This window comes from Rhinatrema bivittatum, chromosome 7 (genome assembly GCF_901001135.1).
Source record: "Rhinatrema bivittatum chromosome 7, aRhiBiv1.1, whole genome shotgun sequence".
NCBI lineage: Eukaryota > Metazoa > Chordata > Amphibia > Gymnophiona > Rhinatrematidae > Rhinatrema > Rhinatrema bivittatum.
In genome coordinates, this window is record NC_042621.1 from 307,337,252 (window position 1) to 307,358,700 (window position 21,449).

General features: G+C 47.1%; 1 protein-coding gene across 16 annotated transcripts in view; it reads right to left on the bottom strand.

Annotated features, from left to right (window-relative positions):
* The window catches only part of FGFR2 (fibroblast growth factor receptor 2), a 257,267-nt gene that overhangs the window by 18,276 nt on the left and 217,542 nt on the right, over window positions 1-21,449 (bottom strand). For all 16 annotated transcript variants that reach the window (XM_029610550.1, XM_029610554.1, XM_029610553.1 and 13 more), the window contains 5 exons: window positions 13,792-13,913; window positions 11,727-11,837; window positions 10,282-10,472; window positions 9,530-9,652; window positions 7,995-8,065 (listed from right to left, as the gene is read on the bottom strand). In XM_029610550.1, the coding sequence (XP_029466410.1) occupies window positions 7,995-8,065; window positions 9,530-9,652; window positions 10,282-10,472; window positions 11,727-11,837; window positions 13,792-13,913 (618 nt within the window). The remainder of the gene's footprint in view (window positions 1-7,994; window positions 8,066-9,529; window positions 9,653-10,281; window positions 10,473-11,726; window positions 11,838-13,791; window positions 13,914-21,449) is intronic.

Below are 21,449 nucleotides of genomic sequence, written 5' to 3' on the forward strand. Positions count from 1 at the left end.
TACAATGGATGATTTTAATGATAGGTTACAAATTTTAACTAATGGATCTGAAATTTCATTTTTTAATTCCTTCAGAACCCTAGGATGCATACCATCCAGTCCAGGTGATTTACTACTCTTTAGTTTGTCAATCTGGCCTACTACATCTTCCAGGTTCATAGTGATTTGGTTAAGTAGCAGTGCCTGAAAAGTTTTTATTCTCTGCCTCCATCTGCTGGTAGAGATGCAAAACCCACTTGTCTGGACTGATCTGGGGTATGAACAGGCACTACATTTCTAATAATCAAATCAAATATCATGGCCGACCTAACCCTTCCCTTCTGGGCAGTAGCCCTGGGAGACTCGTCCTTGGGGAGAGAGAACAATGCATCACCTGGAGAGCAGGTCCTTCTACAGGTTCACTTCCTGCTACACCAGGGTAATAACTCTCCAACTGCGAGACCTTTCCAATCCAAGGCAGCACCGGGGCTGCCAGACTGGATTTGGGACTTGGCTACTATGTCCTTGAAGGTCTCATCAATGTACCCTCTGTCTGCCTCAGCTCCTCCAGAGATTGGACTCATTCTCTGATAGACAGGAGCTTTTACACCGTTTGCACTCAAACAACTTCTCACCGGTGGGTAAAAAATCATACATCTGATACTCGATGCAAAAAAGACCGGACGACACCCCCCCCCCCCCCCACTTGCTGCTGGACTACTGCTTTCATCTTAACTTTGTTGAGTTCCTAGTTAAGTATAGGTTGCTTTGGAAGTAGGAATGTGTACAATTAGAGTCCTTTAAATTTATAGGTGATTTCACTAGTTGGAATAATTTCCCCGAATGATTCTTTGCAAGTTCCAGTTGTTTGGAGATAGCCATTCTTTATACTTTTTTTGCTAATCTTGTATGTTTTTGTGAGAGTTAAAGGAAAATTAGTTTTTTACCTGATAAATTTTCATTCCTGTAGTACCAAGGATCAGTCCAGACTGCTGGGCTATGCCTCCCCTCCAGCAGATGGAGTCAGAGAAAAGCTGAAAAGCACCCCCTAGATATACTGGTGTGCCACCTGCGATCCCTCAGTATAATCGATATCAAAGCAGAATGAAACATATCTCATCCTGAATTTTTTTTTTTTTAATATATATATATAAGAACCAATGACTACAGCAAAAATACCAGAACCCCCCCTTTTTTTTTTTTTTAAAACCAATAACATGTTGACATCTGTGAAGAGAAAACAGAAATATGACACTAAGATGAGCGGACTCTCCTGTAATATACATTCTTGGGCGGGTGTCTGGACTGATCCTTGGTACTACAGGAATGAAAATTATCAGGTAAGAAACTAAATTTTCCTTTCCCTGTACGTACCAGGATCAGTCCAGACACCTGGGATGTACCCAAGCCGCCTTAAATGGGGTGGGACCCAGAGAGTCCCGCTCGAAGCACACCACTGCCAAAGGACTCTACAGCCGGATCTCAATCATCCAACCTATAATGCCTAGCAAACGTGTGCAATGACTTCCAAGTAGCCGCTCTGCAAATTTCCTGAGGTGAAACACATTGGCTTTCCGCCCAAGATGCTGCCCGAGAGTAGAGAGAGTGAGCCTTGAGACCGTCAGGGACAGGGCGTCCGTGACATATATACATGGAAGCAATAGCCTCCTTCAACCAGCAAACGATGGTAGCCTTAGGCGCCATATGTCCCTTCCTTGGACCATTCCACAAGACAAAAAGATGATCCGACCGCCGAAACTCATTAGTGACTTCCAAATACCGTAAAGGGGTCCACCGGACATCCAATCGCTGCAAGTCTCGACTGTGAGCAGAATGGGTATCCTCCTTCGAAAAGGATGGAAGGTCTATTGACTGATTGACGTGAAAAGCCGAGACTACCTTAGGCAAGAAGGAGGGCACCGTCCTCAGGGACACTCCCGAGTCTGTAATACGCAAAAATGGTTCCCGGCACGATAACGCCTGTACTTCGGAGACACGATGCGCCGAACAAATAGCCACGAGAAAAACTGTTTTGAGAGTTAAATCCTTCAAGGTGGCGTGCTTGATGGGCTCAAACAGCGATGCGCAGAGACCATGAAGAACCAAATTTAAGCTCCAGGATGGACAAAGCGCTCGCACCAGAGGACGTAAATGCTTGACACCGCGTAGAAAACGAACCACATCTGGGTGACCTGCAATAGAAGAACCTTCAATCTTACCACGCCTACAGCCCAAGGCCGCCACCTGTACTCGAAGAGAATTATAGGCCAGGCCCTTTCTCAAGCCCTCTTGTAAAAAGGCTAGAATATGTACTATAGAGGCCCGTCATGGGGCCACTTTCAACCCACTGCACCAAGAGTCAAAATCCTTCCAGACCCTAACATAGACAATGGACGTGGAAGTCTTGCGGGCCCAAAGAAGCGTGGAAATTACGGCTTCCGGATAACCATTCTTTCTCAGTTGCCTCCTTTCATAAGCCAAGCCGCTAGACAAAAGCGATCCGCTTGATCGAAAAATATGGGACCCTGCCGCAGAAGATTCGGGATGCCCCAGACACAAGGGACCTTCCACCGCCAGGTTGATGAGATCCGCGAACCCCAGTCTTCTCGGCCACTCCGGAGCCACTAGGACAACTAGACCCCGGGGAGTTCTATGCGTCGTAGAACTTTCCCCACCAGTGGTCAAGGTGGAAACACAAAGGAGAATGTCTGGAGACCATGGAAGCACCAGAGCATCCACCCCTCATGCTCTCTCCTGCGACTGAAGCGAGCCACCTAGGCATTGATCCGAGTTGCCATCAAATCCAAGCGTGGGGTCCCCCAGTGGCAAGTTATGAGCCACATCGCCTCGAACGACAGTTCCCACTCTCCTGGATCCAGGCGCTGCCGACTGAGAAAATCTGCCTGGACATTGTCCACTCCTGCGATGTGGGAAGCCGTGAGACGGCTTAGGTGACGCTCCGCCCAGGCCATCAACAAGTCCGCCTTGGAAGCCACTGGGCGACTTCTTGTACCTCCTTGCTGATTTATGTACGCCAGCGTTATCGCATTGTTGGACAAAACCCGTACTGCTTGGTGATGAACCAAGAGAAGAAAGTGACGGAGGGCCAGGCGAACCGCTCTGGTTTCCAGCCGATTGATCGACCATTTGGCCTGACGAGGTGACCACCGCCCCTGCGTCGACCTGGACTGACAGACTGCTCCCCAACCTGTCAGACTGGCATCCGTCGTAATGATGATCCAAGGCGGAGATTCCAAGTCCACCCCTTGAAGAAGATGTGCCGGTACAAACCACCAACTGAGACTGGTCCTGGCCGGCTCCAGTAGCGGTAATTGCAAGTGATAGTCCTCGGACTTGGGGTCCCAGCAGGAAAGCAGTGCCCTTTGTAAAGGTCACAAATGAGCAAAGGGCCATGGGACCAATTCCAGTGTAGAAGCCATATGTCCAATAACCTGTAAATAATCCCACACCATGGGCAAAGGGAGAGCCAATAGGCGCCGAACTTGATACATTAAGTTGTCCATCCATTGGCGGGATAGGAACATCTTGCCCGCCCGAGTGTCGAAGAGGGCTCCCAGAAACTCTAATTTCTGTGACGACGCTAGATGGGTCTTGTCGAAATTGACTATCCATCCCAACGACCGCAGTCTGTCCAACATCGACTGCACCGCTATCTTGCAAAAAGCCTCCGACTTTGCCCGGATCAGCCAATCGTCCAGATAAGGATGAACTAAAATCCCTTGGCGCCGTAGGGAAGCTGCAACTACCACCATCACCTTGGTTAATACCCTGGGAGCAGTCGCCAACCCAAAAGGTAGGGCGCAGAACTGGTAATGCTGCCCTAGGACCATGAACCGGAGGAACCTTTGATGGCGCGCTTGAACGCCTATGTGCAGATAAGCCTCCGTTAGGTCTAAAGAGGCCAAAAACTCTACCTTGTAGATGGCTGCAATGACTGACCGCAACGTTTCCATCCAAAAACATGGGACGCGCAAGGTCCGGTTGACCTGCTTCAGGTCCAGAATCAGACGAAACGCGCCTTCCTTCTTGGGAACCACAAAGTAAATTGAGTAACGACCGGTCCTGCACTCTGCCAATGGGACTGGAACCACGGCTCCCAGCACTTGCAACCGAGAGAGCGTCTGAGCAATCACCTGTTGCTTGGCCGGGGGACCGCAAGGCGACACAAGAAATAAATCGTGGAGCGGCCGAGCAAAATCCAAAGCGTAACCTTGACTTATAATACAGAGAACCCACTGGTCTGATGTTATCTTGCCCCATTCCTCCCAAAAGAGGGACAACCTCCCTCCAATTTGTGGAACGGAGGAATGGGCCGGCGCCCTTTCATTGTGAAGTCTTGTTGGGAGTGAAACTATGAGGGGCCCCCGAACGTTGAGGTCTTCTGCCTTGAAAGGTATGTGTCCACGCCTGCGACCGGGATGCTGACTGTCTCTGTGTGAAGGAAGAACCTCTTCCTGCCCGAAAACTACGCTGACCCCGGAACCAGCCCCTAAACGTGCCAGACAGGCGAAACTGTCTAGGCTTGTCCTCTGGAAGCTTATAAACTTTGTTGTCCCCCAAGTCCTTAATAAGCTGTTCCAGCTCCTCCCCAAAAAGCAATTTTCCCTTAAAGGGAAAGGAACCCAACCGGAATTTGGAGGAGGCATCTGCCGACCAATTACGGAGCCACAAAAGCTGCCTTGCAGAAACCGCCGATAACACTGTGCGTGCAGAGGTCCGTAAAAGATCATATAGGGCGTCTGCTGTGTAGGCGACCGCCGACTCCATGCGGTTAGCCTATTCTGCCTCCTCTGGGGGGAGAGCTCCTGGGCCGTAAGCAATGGCTGAACCCAATGGAGAGTAGCCCTCTGCATGAGACTGCTATAGACCGCGGCCCGGACACCGAGCGCAGAAACCTCAAAGATGCGCTTCAACAAAACCTCCAGCTTCCGATCCTTAAGTGCCGTTCCGCCAGTCACAGGAATGGTAGTATGCTTAATGACAGCCGTTACTGCTGAATCTACCTTGGGAAGCTTGAGAAGGTTTAAGGAATCGCTCGGCAAGGGATATAGCTTCTCCATAGCCCTGCTGACTCGCAACGAAGCCTCTGGAAAATCCCATTCCCTGGAAACAATCTGAAATAACTTAGGGTGGAAAGGGAAAGTTTGCAGTGGGCCCCTAAGCCCTGCTAACACAATCTCCGGGAGAGGAATCCGCCTCAGGCTGCGGAGCAAGAATTTCCAATTCCCGCAGCACATGTGGAATCAAGGGGTCCAGCTCATCCTTACTGAACAAACGAAGGATCTGGGGATCATCTCCTTCCACCTGAACATGAGCGTTCCCCATCGCCACCCATATCCGGGACACCAGTTTCATGTGAGGGACCTGCAGCCTCAGAGAAATCAGGCTCCGCTGTCGGGTGCGTGAGACTAATCCCTGCCCTCCCCTGATCCGGCACAGGCCTGGCACGCTTAGGGGAGAGAGCACAGAGGAGTCCTCCCAACCCGTTTCAGCCTCTAAATAGGCTTTGTGCATCAAGAGAATAAACTTAGAAGAAAACGGATGTGGCTGCTTTAAGGCCTCCCCCGGAGCTGGTTGGGAGGAGGGAGGGTCTAAATTTGTCAAGAAATCGCCAAAACGCTGAGGGCTTAAGGCAGGCGGGCCCTCCTCTCCCTCCGACGCTGCCTCTGCGTCTGAGCTCGGCGCGGCCAAAATGGACGCCGCTCCCTATCCCGTGGGGGCGGGGCAGACTTCTGCCCCCGAGCTGACAGAATTCTTCGTGGCTCACGCGGCCGCGATAGAGGAGAGCCGCGGGCACCTACCGGCTGTCGAGAGGGTCCCTCGCCCCCGGGGATACACCGGGAGCAGAGACCCTCCTGAGAGAGCCGTGCCCCCGACTCCCCGCAGGCCGTGCAAGCAGAAGCCCGTGGCATAACAAAGGCGGGCCTGACCACAAAAATCGCGCGAAAAAAGGCAGAAGGCAGTCCGGTGTCGGACCGGGTGATAAATTCCACCCCCTCCGGAGCCCCGGGGCCAATTCGAGCAGGCTGGGGCTGAACAAGGGCTGTGCTTTATTATTAATTTTTTTATTTTTTTTTTTTAATGCAATCAAATTAAAGCAAACTTTCAATAAGCCCCTTTAGAAAGAGAAATAATCTGGCTGACTGATCAAACCACGTGGTATATTACAGCAAAAGCCCCCTTCAGGGGAAAGTACATTCCTGGAATAGAATAAGGGGGAGAGTGACCGGCCCACCGGTAAATACTCCCCCAGGCCGCCGAGGATATGAGAACTCCAGGTACCTGGTGTTAGGGCAGTGCCCTGCCAAGCCTGCCCTAAAGAAAGCCTCCACTCAGTCAGCGCCACAAGCAAAACTGAACAAGATTAATAAGAGTCAAAAAGTTCTTTTTTTTTCTAAATACAGTAAATAAAGTAAATTGGTCTAGTCAAAGGTCCTAACCAAAAACAGTCAAACCTGTACAAACAATGAATAATCTGAATAGGATCAGGACCGCAGGTTATGCCTCTCAATCTGCTGGAGTCAGAGGAAATACTGAAGGATGGCAGGTGGCGCACCAGTATATCTAGGGGGTGCTTTCAGTTTTCTCTCCGACTCCATCTGCTGGAGGGGAGGCATAACCCAGCAGTCTGGACTGATCCTGGTACGTACAGGGAATATCTGTTTTTTGTTTACATCATTTTTATTGGCAGGAATGTTGCTTGAGTTGTAGACCAACACTGAACCTTGTCCTCCTTTTTCTGAGATCCCGTGTACTTTCTGAATGTTAATCTATATGCCTTACTTTTTCAGTGACCTCTTGTTTTTTTATATACTTTGATTTCCCTAATATAAAGATTTACTGTTCTTATAATAGCATCTATTAGCTTAGCCTACTGTTATTGCTCCCTCTCGGTGTCTCCCTAAGTTAAAGTTGACATGCCTGAAATGACTAAATTGTGTGTGACCTCTCTCTGCCTTTGTTCTTACATTGAACGATACTGTCTTATGATCACTGGAACTTAAGATGATCACTTACCTGGAAACATTTTCCCTATTTGTAAGCACCAGGTTCAGTATTACCCCCTCCATCGTGGGTTATATTACCATTTGTCAGAGGAGAGCCCTTGAAAGAAGATCTGATCTCTATTCTGAATCTGCACTTGGGATGATACAGTCAACATCTGGCATGCTAAAACATCTCACCAGTAACACCTCCCACTTCACTGCAGTTTTATGGAGCCTTGGATTAGATTTCTATCTGAGTTTTCCTCTTGTGCTTGAAGTCTGCACATTACACTGATGTAGACAGAAGTATTCTACTACCCTTTCTAAAATATACATATAACAGAAATAACCCCTCGTGTCTCATCCTGCATTTCAGAAGCTTTATTTTTTCATGAACGATTGCTCCTATTCTGCCTACTCTGTCATTCCTGAAGATATCAGAACCCAATATAACTGCATTCCAGTCACAGGCCTTGCAAAACGTCTCTGGCAGTCAGAGTACCTAGAATCTGCCTTTGCCGATAGGGCCTCAAATCTAGGATTCTATTACCCAGACTATAAGCATTATAACCCTCTATCTGATCAAGGAGACACTGGAACTGTGCATGAAACCCAGAAGCAAAAGGTGCAGGTCCAGTCCAATAGTTTTCTGTTTTGGTGACAGATGCTATAAAAACAGCAATTAATTAAAGGGTCCACACATTATGGAGACCAACAGGTAGGTTACACAGACTTGAAGGTTGAAGATGACAGGGCCATGCTTGATGGGAACATCTCTGGAGACCTGGGCCTGAAGGAATGCAATTCTGACATGGTGCTGATGAGTTCCTCTAACAGGGTCCGTCCCTAGGCATGCTGAACCCTCTACAAATGTCGGGACATCTCAAATAGAACATGAAAGCTTCAAGACTATTCCTGTGCCAGCATGAAAACTGCCCCCAAGCAAGAAGAGCACAAGGAGAAAGTTGAGCGGGTGTGCTTTTGGCAACACAGAGAAATACTACTCACACATCACTCTGCTGTGTGTAAACTCTGTCAAACAAAGCTTCGGGGGCCATCCACTTCACAGGCAACCGGCCCTAGAGACAGAGGCAAGACAGCACAAGAACAGGTTATTACTTGTGTGCACAGGGCAGACACTCCTTAGCCTCACCCATCACATACTGCTTGCTGGTATGAGACACTCTGGCAGTGATAAGGCTAGAAGCCTACCAGGCTCAAGAACAAATAGCTGCTCTTCAGTAAGAAACCCCAGGGATCCCCAACCACGGTGCAAGGATTAGAGAACTGGAATGGATTCTGCCACAGACTGCAACTGACCTCTAGCTTTCCCTGCATGTTGTCCTATCAAAGAACTTCCGTACTTTCTGAATGCCTTCATGAAATCTATTTTTCCCTCCAGCACTTCCACTGGGAGGTTGTTCCATGCATCCACCACCCACCCTGTGAAGAAATATTTTCTAATGCTTCTTCTGAATTCATCTTCCCAGAGTCTCGTACTGTGACCTCTCATTCTGACATAGTAATATAACAGTAATGACAAAATGGTCCAGCCAGTCTGCCCAGCGAGCTTCTTAGGGTAGTATCTGCTGCGCTGTGCAGGTTACCCCCATATTTCTCTTAAGAGTAACAACTGCCACGCCATACAGAATCACCAAGCCTTACGAACACCCATAAAAAAAATTATTGCTAGCAACATTTTTACTGGGTTATGAGCCTGCTTGAAAATTCAGACAGTGCTGACGTTCTGCTTATGGCCTTGGCCAAAGAAGCAGTCCTGTGCTTTTTCCCTTATGTTTGCATATCAGTACCCCAGACCGTAAAAGTAAGGGCCTGTGTTTGTTAAATCCAATTCTTCCTCTCCCCATCAAAGCAGAGAGTTAATGTTGCAGTTGTGCCAAAGGGTAGAATCCACGCCTTCTTTTAAGGGAAGTAACTGCTGCTCCGTGCAGGTAACCCCCATGCTTATCAGTTCCCAGACCGTAATAGTCGGGGCCCTGGTTGGTTGTTTTCTAAATCCAATTCCCCGTTTCCCCTTGCATTTTTCTAGAGTATTCTTTCCTCTAAAACAAGAATCAGAATACTAAAGAGTTCTAAAAAGGGCAACTTTCACTAAAACAGAATCCTGACTTTTTAATTGTTATTTCTAAACACAGAGGTACAGCAGCACAAGCAGTGGCAGTGTAAGGTTGCCACACGCATGCAGAGAACTGCTGCAGTATAGAACAGATATAGCATGGCCGTAAGTAGTAGAAGCTTCCCTCCCCCCACACCCACACCCACCACAGAACAGGTACACAATGAGCAGAAGCAATACAAGCTTCTTTCACACACAGTCCTCCTACTGTGCTTCTACCATGTAGTGCGTTGAAAAGCTGCTTCTATCCATGGTCGTTCCATCCTGGTTAGATTGTACCTTAGACACTAATTTTAAGGGAGACCCAACAGGAACTGGCCCAAGATCATTTGGCAATATTGGTTTTGCCTCTGAAGGATGGTGTTTGGATCATTCTAACAGGGTTCAAATGTTAGCTGCCACTTACATTGGTCGTCTTCTTGTAATAATCAATGTTGTTGATGTCTCTGGCTAACCCAAAATCTGCTATCTTCATGACGTTGTTCTCTGTGACTAAAACGTTTCGAGCTGCCAAGTCTCGGTGGATGCACTGTGAAGAGAAACGTGCAGTGTTGACTTGAGTCTTGCACATGCAAACCTACTGCAGAGTGAGTTTGCCATGAAAGCATAGGCCGAGAGAAACTCCTAACGGGATTAAGAGACCTGTGGGGGGATTGCCGCAGAACTGAGTGGGGGATCTGTGGGGTGGGGGTAGAAATACTGTGGAATTGGCTAAAACAGGCAGGAGATCTGCAAGCTGCAGGAGCACCTCCTAAAACAAGCAGACTCACAGCGGGAAGGGTGCAGGACAGGGCAATCTGGAATGCTACACAATGCAGCACTACAAACGCAGCACTATAGGGACTGTCGAGAGATAGGGCAGCTCTGACAGCAACATGAGTTGTTACAGCCGCAGTAGTGCTCCATCAGGCGACAAGGTGACTCACCCAAGGACTCAAAGTGTATCAGTGACTTGCTTACAGTCAGACAGAGAATCAGAGGAGATGGGATTGGAGCTGAAGCACAAGATGATATATTGACCCGCCTTCAGTCTCTCACAGATAAGGAGTCCTGAATGCCGTGCTTTCACCACCAATCGCATCCTTGCCCTGAAAAGGACCCCATGCATGTCTGCTTCTTGCTGAACTCTTTGAGCTCCCTTTGCTGCTGGCCACTCACTTTTTGTGATGCCAGATACTCCATGCCTCGAGCCAGCTGGTATGTGCAGGATACCAGGTCCTTGAAGGTCATTTGCTCCTCTGGCACTCGGTTAATATCAAAGGAGTACTCCATACCAGGGGGCCGTCGCGCCCGCAGATACTCCCTCAGGTTACCCTTCGCGGCATATTCAACAATGACATAGAGTGGACCTTTCAACAGCACAAAAGAAGAGAACCAATGTGATATATGATACGATGACAGCAAAAACTTACACAATGAATTTAAATTCAGTCAGCAGATCATGCATGATAAAAGTGCCGCAGCAGAGACCCCTGCCTACACTAATGCAGATTACACAGCGTGATATGCAGTGCTGTGGCAGTCTCCATGCCTGAATTAATGCAGATTGCACAGTGACATGTAGCACTGTGGCAGTGACCAGCACCTGCCCCTCACTCACCTCCCTGCATGCATTAATGCAATTACACAGTGACCTATAGCACCTGCCCCTCACTCACCACCCTGCATGCATTAATGCAATTACGCACTCTGACCTATAGCACCTGCCCCTCACTCACCACCCTGCATGCATTAATGCAATTACGCACTCTGACCTATAGCACCTGCCCCTCACTCACCACCCTGCATGCATTAATGTAATTACGCACTCTGACCTATAGCACCTGCCCCTCACTCACCACCCTGCATGCATTAATGTAATTACGCACTGTGACCTATAGCATCTGCCCCTCACTCACCACCCTGCATGCATTAATGCAATTACGCAGTGACCTATAGCACCTGCCCCTCACTCACCACCCTGCATGCATTAATGTAATTACGCACTGTGACCTATAGCATCTGCCCCTCACTCACCACCCTGCATGCATTAATGCAATTACGCACTCTGACCTATAGCACCTGCCCCTCACTCACCACCCTGCATGCATTAATGTAATTATGCACTGTGACCTATAGCATCTGCCCCTCACTCACCACCCTGCATGCATTAATGCAATTACGCACTCTGACCTATAGCACCACAGGGGTGACCAGCACCTGCCCCTCACTCACCGTCCTGCATGCATTAATGCAATTACGCACTCTGACCTATAGCACCACAGGGGTGACCAGCACCTGCCCCTCACTCACCACCCTGCATGCATTAATGTAATTACACACTGTGACCTATAGCACCACGGGGTGACCAGCACTTGCCCCTCACTCACCGTCCTGCATGCATTTATGTAATTACGCACTGTGACCTATAGCACCACAGGGGTGACCAGCACCTGCCCCTCACTCACCGTCCTGCATGCATTAATGTAATTATGCACTGTGACCTATAGCACCACAGGGGTGACCAGCACCTGCCCCTCACTCACCGTCCTGCATGCATTAATGTAATTATGCACTGTGACCTATAGCACCACAGGGGTGACCAGCACCTGCCCCTCACTCACCGTCTTGAGTGCAGGCTCCCAGTAGATTGATAATGTTTTTGTGCTTCCCAATCATTTTCATCATCTCCATCTCTGACACAAGGTCTGAAAGGTCTTTCTCAGTAGCGTCATCTGTGCAAGAGCAGAGACAGAGGGCTCAAGTGATCGAGCTGAGTACTGAAGAGAGTTCAGGGAATCCCCTGGGTGCCTGTGCCGTGATGAAGGGAAGACATACTGTCTAAAGGAGTCAATACCAAGTGGCCACCAGCCAGTCGGGTTTTTGGGATATCCTCAATGAATATGCATGAGAGAAAATTTGCATGCACTGCCTCCATAACATGCAAATTCTCTCTCATGCATATTCATTGTGGATATCCCAAAAACCCGACTGGCTGGAGGCCCTCCAGGACAGGTTTGGGGACCACTGGGCTAAGGGGTAACGGAAAGTCCCCAATCCACGAAGTAGGAAAGCAAAGTTGCTCATCTGGCAGAGGTGTTCTCGGATGAGCCACACACGTGGGTCACGTGACGCTGGCGTACAGATTCTTCCCAGAGCTTTCTAGGCATGTACAGCGGTTTCCCATGTGCCATTAGACTCACAGCTGCTCGGGATATCCGTTAGCTAAACTGAGACCCAAAGGTGTAGGGAACAGCGCAAAGGGAAGGGGCTGGGTTGTGAGACGTTTCTCTGCTGTCAAACATCTACGACAGGTAAGCAGTTTCATATTCTGACGTCACAGGGGGGCAATAAAGTCACTTACATGAATAAAAAAGGGAAAGCTAATGTGAGCAGTCATCAACAGGCACACAAGGAAACCTGCAATGTTCCCTCTTCAAACAAAAAACATGCACAACTTAAAATCACAAAAACAGGTCCTGGAGGGAAAAGGCTGGGCCTTGAAGGACAGATGTCCAGTCCCAGCATCTGGACAGGAGACCACGGCAATGACTGGCGAACGTGTCTCGAAGCTCCGCGTCACAGCTTTTGAGGTGGATGACCTCAGGTGGGCTTCCTGACATGCTCTTCTAAGGTCAGACCAAGGGGGAAATGCAATCTGCTAGCCAACAAGAGAGCAAGAAGCCAGGGCTACTGGGGGTGAAAGACAAAATCCTGCTTCAGATAGAGGGCAACAGCTCTCCTACAATTCAGTGCCTGACACGCGGCCTCTCCCTAGCTGCAGGAGGCAAAGGGAAGAATGCTGGAAGCTTCTGGGCTGAACGCCCTGCATTTGCAGAACATAAACTGTTGTAAATAAATCAATCTATACATAAGGAGGATTAACTGATTAGTGTGGAAGTCCCTCACTCCCATAGGCAAAAACAGCAAAGTACAGAGCTTAGCATTAGGGAGATGAGTCACGGAAACTAGGGACTGAAGGGACCTTCCAGGTGTAGCACCCGAGCTCACGAGGGTCTGGAGAGGAGGAGCTGCCTGCTGGTTACAGCAATGGGCTGGGTTCAAATTCTCATTTCCCACGCAGTCAGAAAGAGCTGAGAGGGGGGCTGGTCCCATCCTGGTGCCACTGGATGTCGTCACCCACTTGTCCCACACGGGGAGAGATTTCCAACCTAAGTAGGTTCTGCTATAGGAAGGTCCTAAATGCCCTTTTGGGCTAAGTTCAGAAGGACTTCCAAAAGGTGTAACCTGTACTTGCCCTCTACAATCCAGAGGTGCCAGATGTCTGAGGTTACAAAGCACCTCAGCCTCCCCTTACTGTTACTTCAAGGGCAAATGGAGAGGCTGCCATGGAGCTGAAGGAAATATCAAGGACAAACAGCCATGCACTGAATCTGAGAGACAGCAGGAAGAGCCAGAGTGTGCAGCGAGGGGAAAGCTTTTCTTAGTGAAATATTAATTAAAGACTCGGTGTCATTAATTAAAGAAACAGCAGCTGTGTTGAGCTGGCCCTGGCCTGGCCTGTCACTTATATACCAGGAGGAAAACAGCCTGTCAAAAATTGTTGATTTATCCTGAAAACTGCTGAACCCAGAGGTCAACTATGTGACCTTTGGCCTTCTCTAATGACAGAATTGGGATGCTGGAGAAAAAAATGGTCTGGCTGGGAAGTGCCCTGAGGCTGCTCACCTTTCAGCATCTTCACTGCTACGGTGAGAGCCTCCTTCGGATGTTCCTTATCGACGCCCATGGCCTCAGCCATGACGACCTGCCCAAAGCAGCCTTCTCCAAGGGGCTTCCCCAGCGTCAGCCTGAGAGAAAGAGCACACGTTAGCCGGAGCTGGAATGGAAAAGCAACCTTGCAGCACTTTCCCAGGGCACCATCTCCCCACCTCCCACCTGACACAGGGTGTAGAGTGGCTCCCAATTCACTGACAATCACTATTTTGCTTACTGGTTTAAGCTCTGCAATTCGTTGCTGGAGGATGTGGTTAGGGCAGTTAGCATGGCTGGGTTTGGAGGAGAAGTCCATTACCTGCTATTAATCAAGATTACTTAGGGAATAGCCACTGCTATTAATTGCATCAGTGGCATGGGATCTTCTTAGTGTTTGGGTACTTGACAGGTACTTGTAGCTTGGATTGACCATTGTTGGAAACAGGACGCTGGGCTTGATGGACTCTTGGTCTGATACAGTAGGGCGACTTCTTACGTTCTACTGCATAAGTTATTGAGATCAGACAAGCATTGCTCAGTTAGAAACACACGAGTGCTATACTCCTTCAAGAGTCCTATGATCAGAGGGTACAGGACTTTTGCAAGACCCTTTTGCTCATGCACGCAAAATTTAGCAGACTTGGACGAGAGCTTTTTCTATTATAGCTCCAACACCATGGAACACTTTGAGTGGCCTTAAAGTCTTTAGGAAGCACATAAAACCCATGTTATAGGTTGAGAGCTCCCTTTTAGTTGTAATATTTTAGTATTTTAATATTTATTTGAACACTTTGTCTGTTTGTTGATGTTTATTTGTGATTGCTGCTTCTGTAATCCACACTGGACTTTTAAGAAGCTGCAGAAAATAAGCCTTTTAAATAAATAACTACTTCACTACTGTGTACCTGCATGAAGCAGCAGCTTATTGAGGAAGCTGAATACTGAGGAAGACCAGCAGAAGTCGTGCTGTAAGCAGTTTCTCTGGCTTGAGGAAACATTTCCATAGTACAGTGATGGAACCCATGACATAATATTCCAAGACTGCTGAGCAACCTAATTCCTGGGAGCACGGCAGCTCCTTCTCGGACATTACCCAGGCGCACACAGTTGGAAACAGGACATGCTCTAAGTACATCTTCAAAATCAGAGATTCTAGTAATAACACCAGCCCTTCCCAGGTCTGCAACAGGAGGGCTATCAGAGGATCTCCAGTTTCCAAAGGAGCCCAAAGTTTTATTTAGGACATTCTCTGCAATAGGAGTCCTATGGGTGTTGGCTTTCAGGAGGCTAATTTATTTATAGTTTATGATGTGAGAATGGGAGGGGGATGAGCTCAGCCTGGTCTTTATCCAGGAATAAAACTGGACTAAGTGCTGCTACAAGGGAAATATTGTACACAAGGCAGTTTCATAAATGTAATGCTGCTAGCCCTGGTCTTACAACTCTTCACACTGCTTGTACACATCCTTGGAAACTGATCAGAAACAGCATCTACCTCACTCCTCCCCCACTCCTCCCAAATGTTTTCTCTGCTCATATTTTCCAAACTAAATCCCCCCCCCCAGGCAAGCAGCAACATAGCATCCATAGACAGAAGCACCAATGTTGCTTGGAATAGTACAGGTGATAATTGCTCCCTAACCCCAAAAATAATTTCCATGCAAGCCTCTAGGTCTGCAGTCCACTAGCTACCAGCTCTGAAAGGTGCAGAGACAATGACCTTTGTAATCGCAGGGCCTCGTTACTGTTCAGAATGCACTGTAAATATTTTAAAATTTAACCATTTAAATGACCCACCTGGAAGAGCCACCTGCAGCTAAAGGGGGTGAAACGTGATTTACCCATGCGTTCCCCTCATCTGCTCTCACTTCCCTCCTGCCTCCTCCCCGCCCTGTAAATACTCCCCTAGCTAGCCAATAGTGGCCCAGCCTGCCGAAACATAGGCACTGCATGGCACACCCAGAAAGGGATCCTGGAAGTCAGCTAGAGACCAACTTGTGCAGATCCCTGGTTCACACTGGCAGATATTAAACGTTTAAATAAGAAGGAGAAAATTAGTTCTTATCTGATCATTTCCTTTCTCTGAGTCCATCCAGACCAGTCCAGACGCATGGGCTATGCTTCCCAAACAGCAGATGGAGACAGAAAACACCAAGTTTGCTGACATCACTCCTTATAGATGCTCATCCTGCCCTCAGCCTTCTAGTATTCTATGTAACAAGCTAAAATAAACATTTTTAATATATTAAACTTTCCCTTACCCCTCAAGCAAAAACCAGAGGGAGAAAAACAGAAACAAGACATGGAAGAAACTTAAACCTTATCAAGAAATGCAGGTTATTTCCTTAACATCCAGAGCAGAGACTAGCACACACAAGCAGTTATTCTGAAAGTCAGGAGTATAATACACTTGGCAGAACAGGGAGGGTCCTGGACTGATATGGCTAGACTCAAGGAAAGGAAATTATCAGATAACAGCTCATTTCTCCTTCCTCTTCATCCAGCCAGACCAGTCCAGACACATGGGATATTACCCAAGTTTTCCCTCTACTTTCAAGCCCATTCTCAAGTCTTCTGAACCAAGGAAAACCTCTTCCCTGGCTTGAAGGTTGAGATGACTAAGGTTGCCACTCTGCAGCTCTCCAATGATGACACCAGGTAAAGTTCTGTCAATGAGACCTTCTGCACCCTGGTAGAGTATGCTCTCAATTTCTTGAGAAGAGGCAATCCCTTGAATATGTAAGTTCCCCTATCATTTCCTTGAACAAGCTAATCGATGCCTTCGAATTTGTTCTGACCCTTTTAGAACCACTAAACTGAAGAAACAATACTTAGAGGTTATGAAACTATTAGTGAACTTTACTTTCGGCAGCAGAATTCTCCTAATATCTAAATGATCAAATTAAGCACTCTCTTCTCCACCCGAGACTCTTTGAAAGGAAGAGAGACATACTATCTGGTTAAGATGAAGAAATGCAAAACCTTCTTAGGATGGAATGAAGGAACCATGAAAATCTACACCACCTTGTCCAAAGAGCCCAAAAAAGGGATCTCTATACAATTGTGCCAGCAGATGAATTTCGGAGTTGCAGCCTTTAATTGCTACCAGAAAACACTACTTTAAGAGTACACAGCTTAAGTGACACCTCTTTTAGGGGCTCAAAATGATGACCAACCAGGTGTGATTACATCCAGAGAGGTACTAATTCTCTTACTGAAAGCCAAACACACTTCACTTCCTGAAGGAAACACGACATTCACATGAGACAAAGTTCTACCCAATAACCAGCCTCTGTAACAGGCAAGATCTGCTACTCACTCCTAAGGGAGTAAAGGGCCAACCCTTATCTGTTCTTCTAGGTAGGAATTCTAAAATAACCAGCACTGAAGCTCTTCCAGCCAAGATATTCTTAATTGAGCACCAACCCTCAAATAACAACTTACAGACTCTTACGTATGCCAACTATGTGAAAACTTTCTTGCACCACAAAAGGGTATTTATAACCACCTGAGAATATCCCTTCTCTGATAAACTGGCCCTTTCAAAGGCCAAGCTGAAAAATAAAACCAAGACAGATCCTTGTGAACCGCTAGCCCTGAATTGTAGGCCCCTATCCTGAGGCAATAACAGATCCTGTCCAGCATTCTCACTAGATCTGTGTACTAAAGACACCTTGGCCAATTAGGAGCTATCAAAATCACTAGCAACTGATTTCTGGAAATCTTCTGCAAAACTCTGCCTACCTGAAGCCGCAGAGGGAACCCTGAATTGGCCAGTCTTGAATCAGAGAATCCAAACCAGATGAACCTCTTAACATCCTTTGGCTGAAAAATCTTTGCACCCATACATTTCTGCAGACCACCAAGTCCATCACTGGTTCTCTCCATTTGAACACAATCTGGGAGAATGTCTCCTGGGGCAGATTCTATTATCTAAGGTCCAGGAAGGGCATTTTATACGTCCACTATAAGAATAGTAGAAAGTCCTTTTACATGCTTCTCTATTCAGTCTAACCACAGATGCAGCTCTTCCGCCACCTGCTGACACCTAATCCCACTTCAAGAATTTCACGTGCTACCTCTGTAGCATTGGCAGACAAGATCTTCACTGCCTGACCTGATGAATGGAAGCAAACTATAAGAAGTGCCTTCCCTAGTGCTTTGGTTTCCAACCAACTGATGAACTACTTGGCTTCTTCTGGATTCCAAGTACCTTGAGCCACTATACAGTGAGTGTCCCAGCCCCAGAGACTGGCATCTAAGGTCACCATTATCCAAATAGGAGATTCAAGATCCACTCCCACTGTCAGATTTCTGGCTTACATCAGAGGGAGTCTCATAAAATATACCTGGGACTGAGAAGACCATTTACAATGGTTTCATGTGAGCTCTTGCCCAAAGCACTAAATCCAAGGCAGTGGCCATGGAAGCCAATCCACACCATGGGATCTCTGAATTCTCAATAAATCATGCACTTGGTTCTGTAATTTCCAGATTTTTATGTCTGTCTGTCAACTGGACCCAGCCTTTCCTGGTTTTGAACTGAATTCTCAGGTTCTCCAGAGAGAAGCAAGATGTTCTTGTCAAAATTGGAAACCCAGTCTAGATCCTGCAAACACTGCATCACTCTGGTTGTCACCAATTTGCTTTCCTAGACCAACTTCGGTGAGATCCACCAACCATCCAGACATGTATACACCAAAATACATTCTCTATGCAAGGCCACCACCATAACCATGACTTTGGAAAAAGATCTTGAAATCATGGCCAACTCACAAGACAGAGCCCGACACTGAAGATGCCCCACCCCCCCCATCCCATTGCTGCAAGGCGAAGATATTTCTGATGCCCTACATCAATCAGGATATATAGATACAACTACATCAGATCTAATGACATGAAGAATTCTCCTCATTGTGTTATCATTACAGACTTCAGAGTCTCCATCCTGAAAAGGATCATCATCAGAGCCTTGTAGAGCTGCTTCAAGTCCAGCATATGGCAAAAGGTACTCCATCAAAGTAAATTGAGTATTGATCCTGACCATATTGAGCGACCACAACCATTGTCCCTATATGCAGCAGCCAAAAAAACCAAAGTGTCTGAAAATAGATTGGGAAAACTCCCAAGTGCAGCCATCCTTGACAATTCCTAAGATCCACTGATCTGATGTAATGTGGACCCGCTTATAGTAAAGGCTGACAACCGTTCGCCCAGCATTTGTACCAGAGAGTGGCCTCCACACCTTGAGAATTTCCAGACCATCCCAAGACTCTATTTTTACCTTCCTTCTTGGAGTTACGAAAAGACTGGAATCTACCAAAGGGTCTAGATTGCTGTCTGCGAGCCAACCTCCCGGTTTTACATACTCGTAATCTTACTTACACAAATGCCACAAATTCTTACTTACCACAAATGCCACAAATGCTTACACAAATGCCACAAATGCTTACACAAATGCCACAAATGCCACAAATGCTTACACAAATGCCAAAAATGCTTACACAAATGCCACAAATGCTTACACAAATGCCACAAATGCTTACTTACACAAATCTTACTTACACAAATGCCAACGGCTATGGACAAACGGATTTTTCGGACCGGATAAAGCCATCACGCACCAACCCCTGCCAATCACCTCAACCAATCCATTCCAGTCACAATACAGCACATTTACTAACCCCCAGCGTCCATCAAAACAAATCAGCATTCAACCCAGCCCTCACAGCATCCACCCCAGCAGTTCCAGCTTCCACTCCAGCAGTTCCAGCATCCATTCCAGTATCCATTCCAGTACCCATTCCAGCAGTTCCAGCATCCACTCCAGCAGTTCCAGCATCCATTCCAGCATCCACTCCAGTAGTTCCAGCATTCACTCCAGCAGTTCCAGCATCCATTCCAGCATCCACTCCAGTAATTCCAGCATTCACTCCAGCAGTTCCAGCATCCACTCCAACCCTCAAAGCATCCATTCCATTCTAACAGTTCCAGCATCAATCCTAGCAGATTCTGAACGTACCCAGTTACAGACGTACCCCTATTCATAACCCTAGCAAATCAGCATACAATGATACACAGCTACTCCATCCCCATACTCAAGAGAAAACCCAGAAATAACTCTCCACCAGACCCCATTCAGACACCCAGACAACAAAGACTCATCAACATCATGACATCTCCCATTACACAACTTCTAGGCCTCTCATTATTCACCCTAACCTTATTCAATGCACAGTCACTTTCCAAAAAAATGCAGCTTCTCAATGATTACCTTATTGACAACAACCCTGACATATGTGCAATAACAGAAACCTGGTTAAAACCCACTGACATATCATTAATAAACCAACTTCCAACACAATCTTTCGACCTTTTCTCAATACCTAGACCGAAAAAGAAAGGAGGAGGAATTCTACTTGCAGCAAAAAAACAATTGGGCATAACCCTACAACTATCATACTCCACTTCAAAACTAGAATGCTCCATATTCAAATCTCAACATCTACAAATATTCCTCATTTACGCCACACCAGGAACTCTAGAGGCTAACCCCTCCCCTCTAATAGAGATGATAGCTAAACACTTAAATTCAGACAAACCAACCATCATATTGGGAGACTTCAACATTCACGTGGACTCCATCCCGCAATCCACTAACTGCGAAACCTTCCTCACCTCCCTCAGTCACCTTGGATTCACACAAATAATCAGCGGGCCCACTCACAAAGCAGGTCATACATTAGACCTCATATTTATCAACGAGAGCTGGTCCATCCATACCAATCCCACCTGCACGCCAATCCCCTGGTCAGACCACCAGATCATAGACACAACCCTCAAAATGAAAAACACACCACCTCCAAACATCTCCAAAACCATCATTCATTTCAGGAAACCATGCTCACTGGAGTTACTCACCGAACAATGCTTTAAAGATCTCAAACAAATAGACCTCTCAGACGCCAACACAGCCACCACTTCATGGATCAAACTCACGAACAAAATAGCGGACCAACTCTGCCCAACCTCCTCAAAAGTAATTCAACCGGCACGAGACAACAGAAAACCGTGGTTCACCCCGGAACTCAAAGCCCTAAAACAAAAACTACGAAACAAAGAACAAAGCTGGAGAAACAACCCTTCACCCACATCCAGACTGGACTACAAAGCCACCCTCAACACCTACAGAAACGCCATACACAAAACAAAAAAGGACTTCTATGCAAAAAGAATTCATAACTTCATCTTCGACTCTAAAGCTCTATTCTCTTACGTGTCATCTCTCACCAAACCAATGCCACCTTCCATTCCAGACCAACTAGCGCTCAGCAAAGCCAACGAATTAGCTACTTACTTCAAGACAAAAATCTCAAACCTTACTAGCTCCCTTACAACCCATCAAACTCTTCCAACACCTCATAGCACATACCTACCCACGCTGAATTCTAGACTAGAGTCATTCGAGCCCACATCAGCCATGGAGATTGAAAATTTACTTAAAAAAATTAAACCATCTGCACATCCCTCGGACCCACTCCCTACTAATCTGCTCACCGCCATCCCTAGCACCGTCGCAAAAACTATTGCAGAAATCATCAATACCTCTCTAGCCATGGGCACAGTTCCTA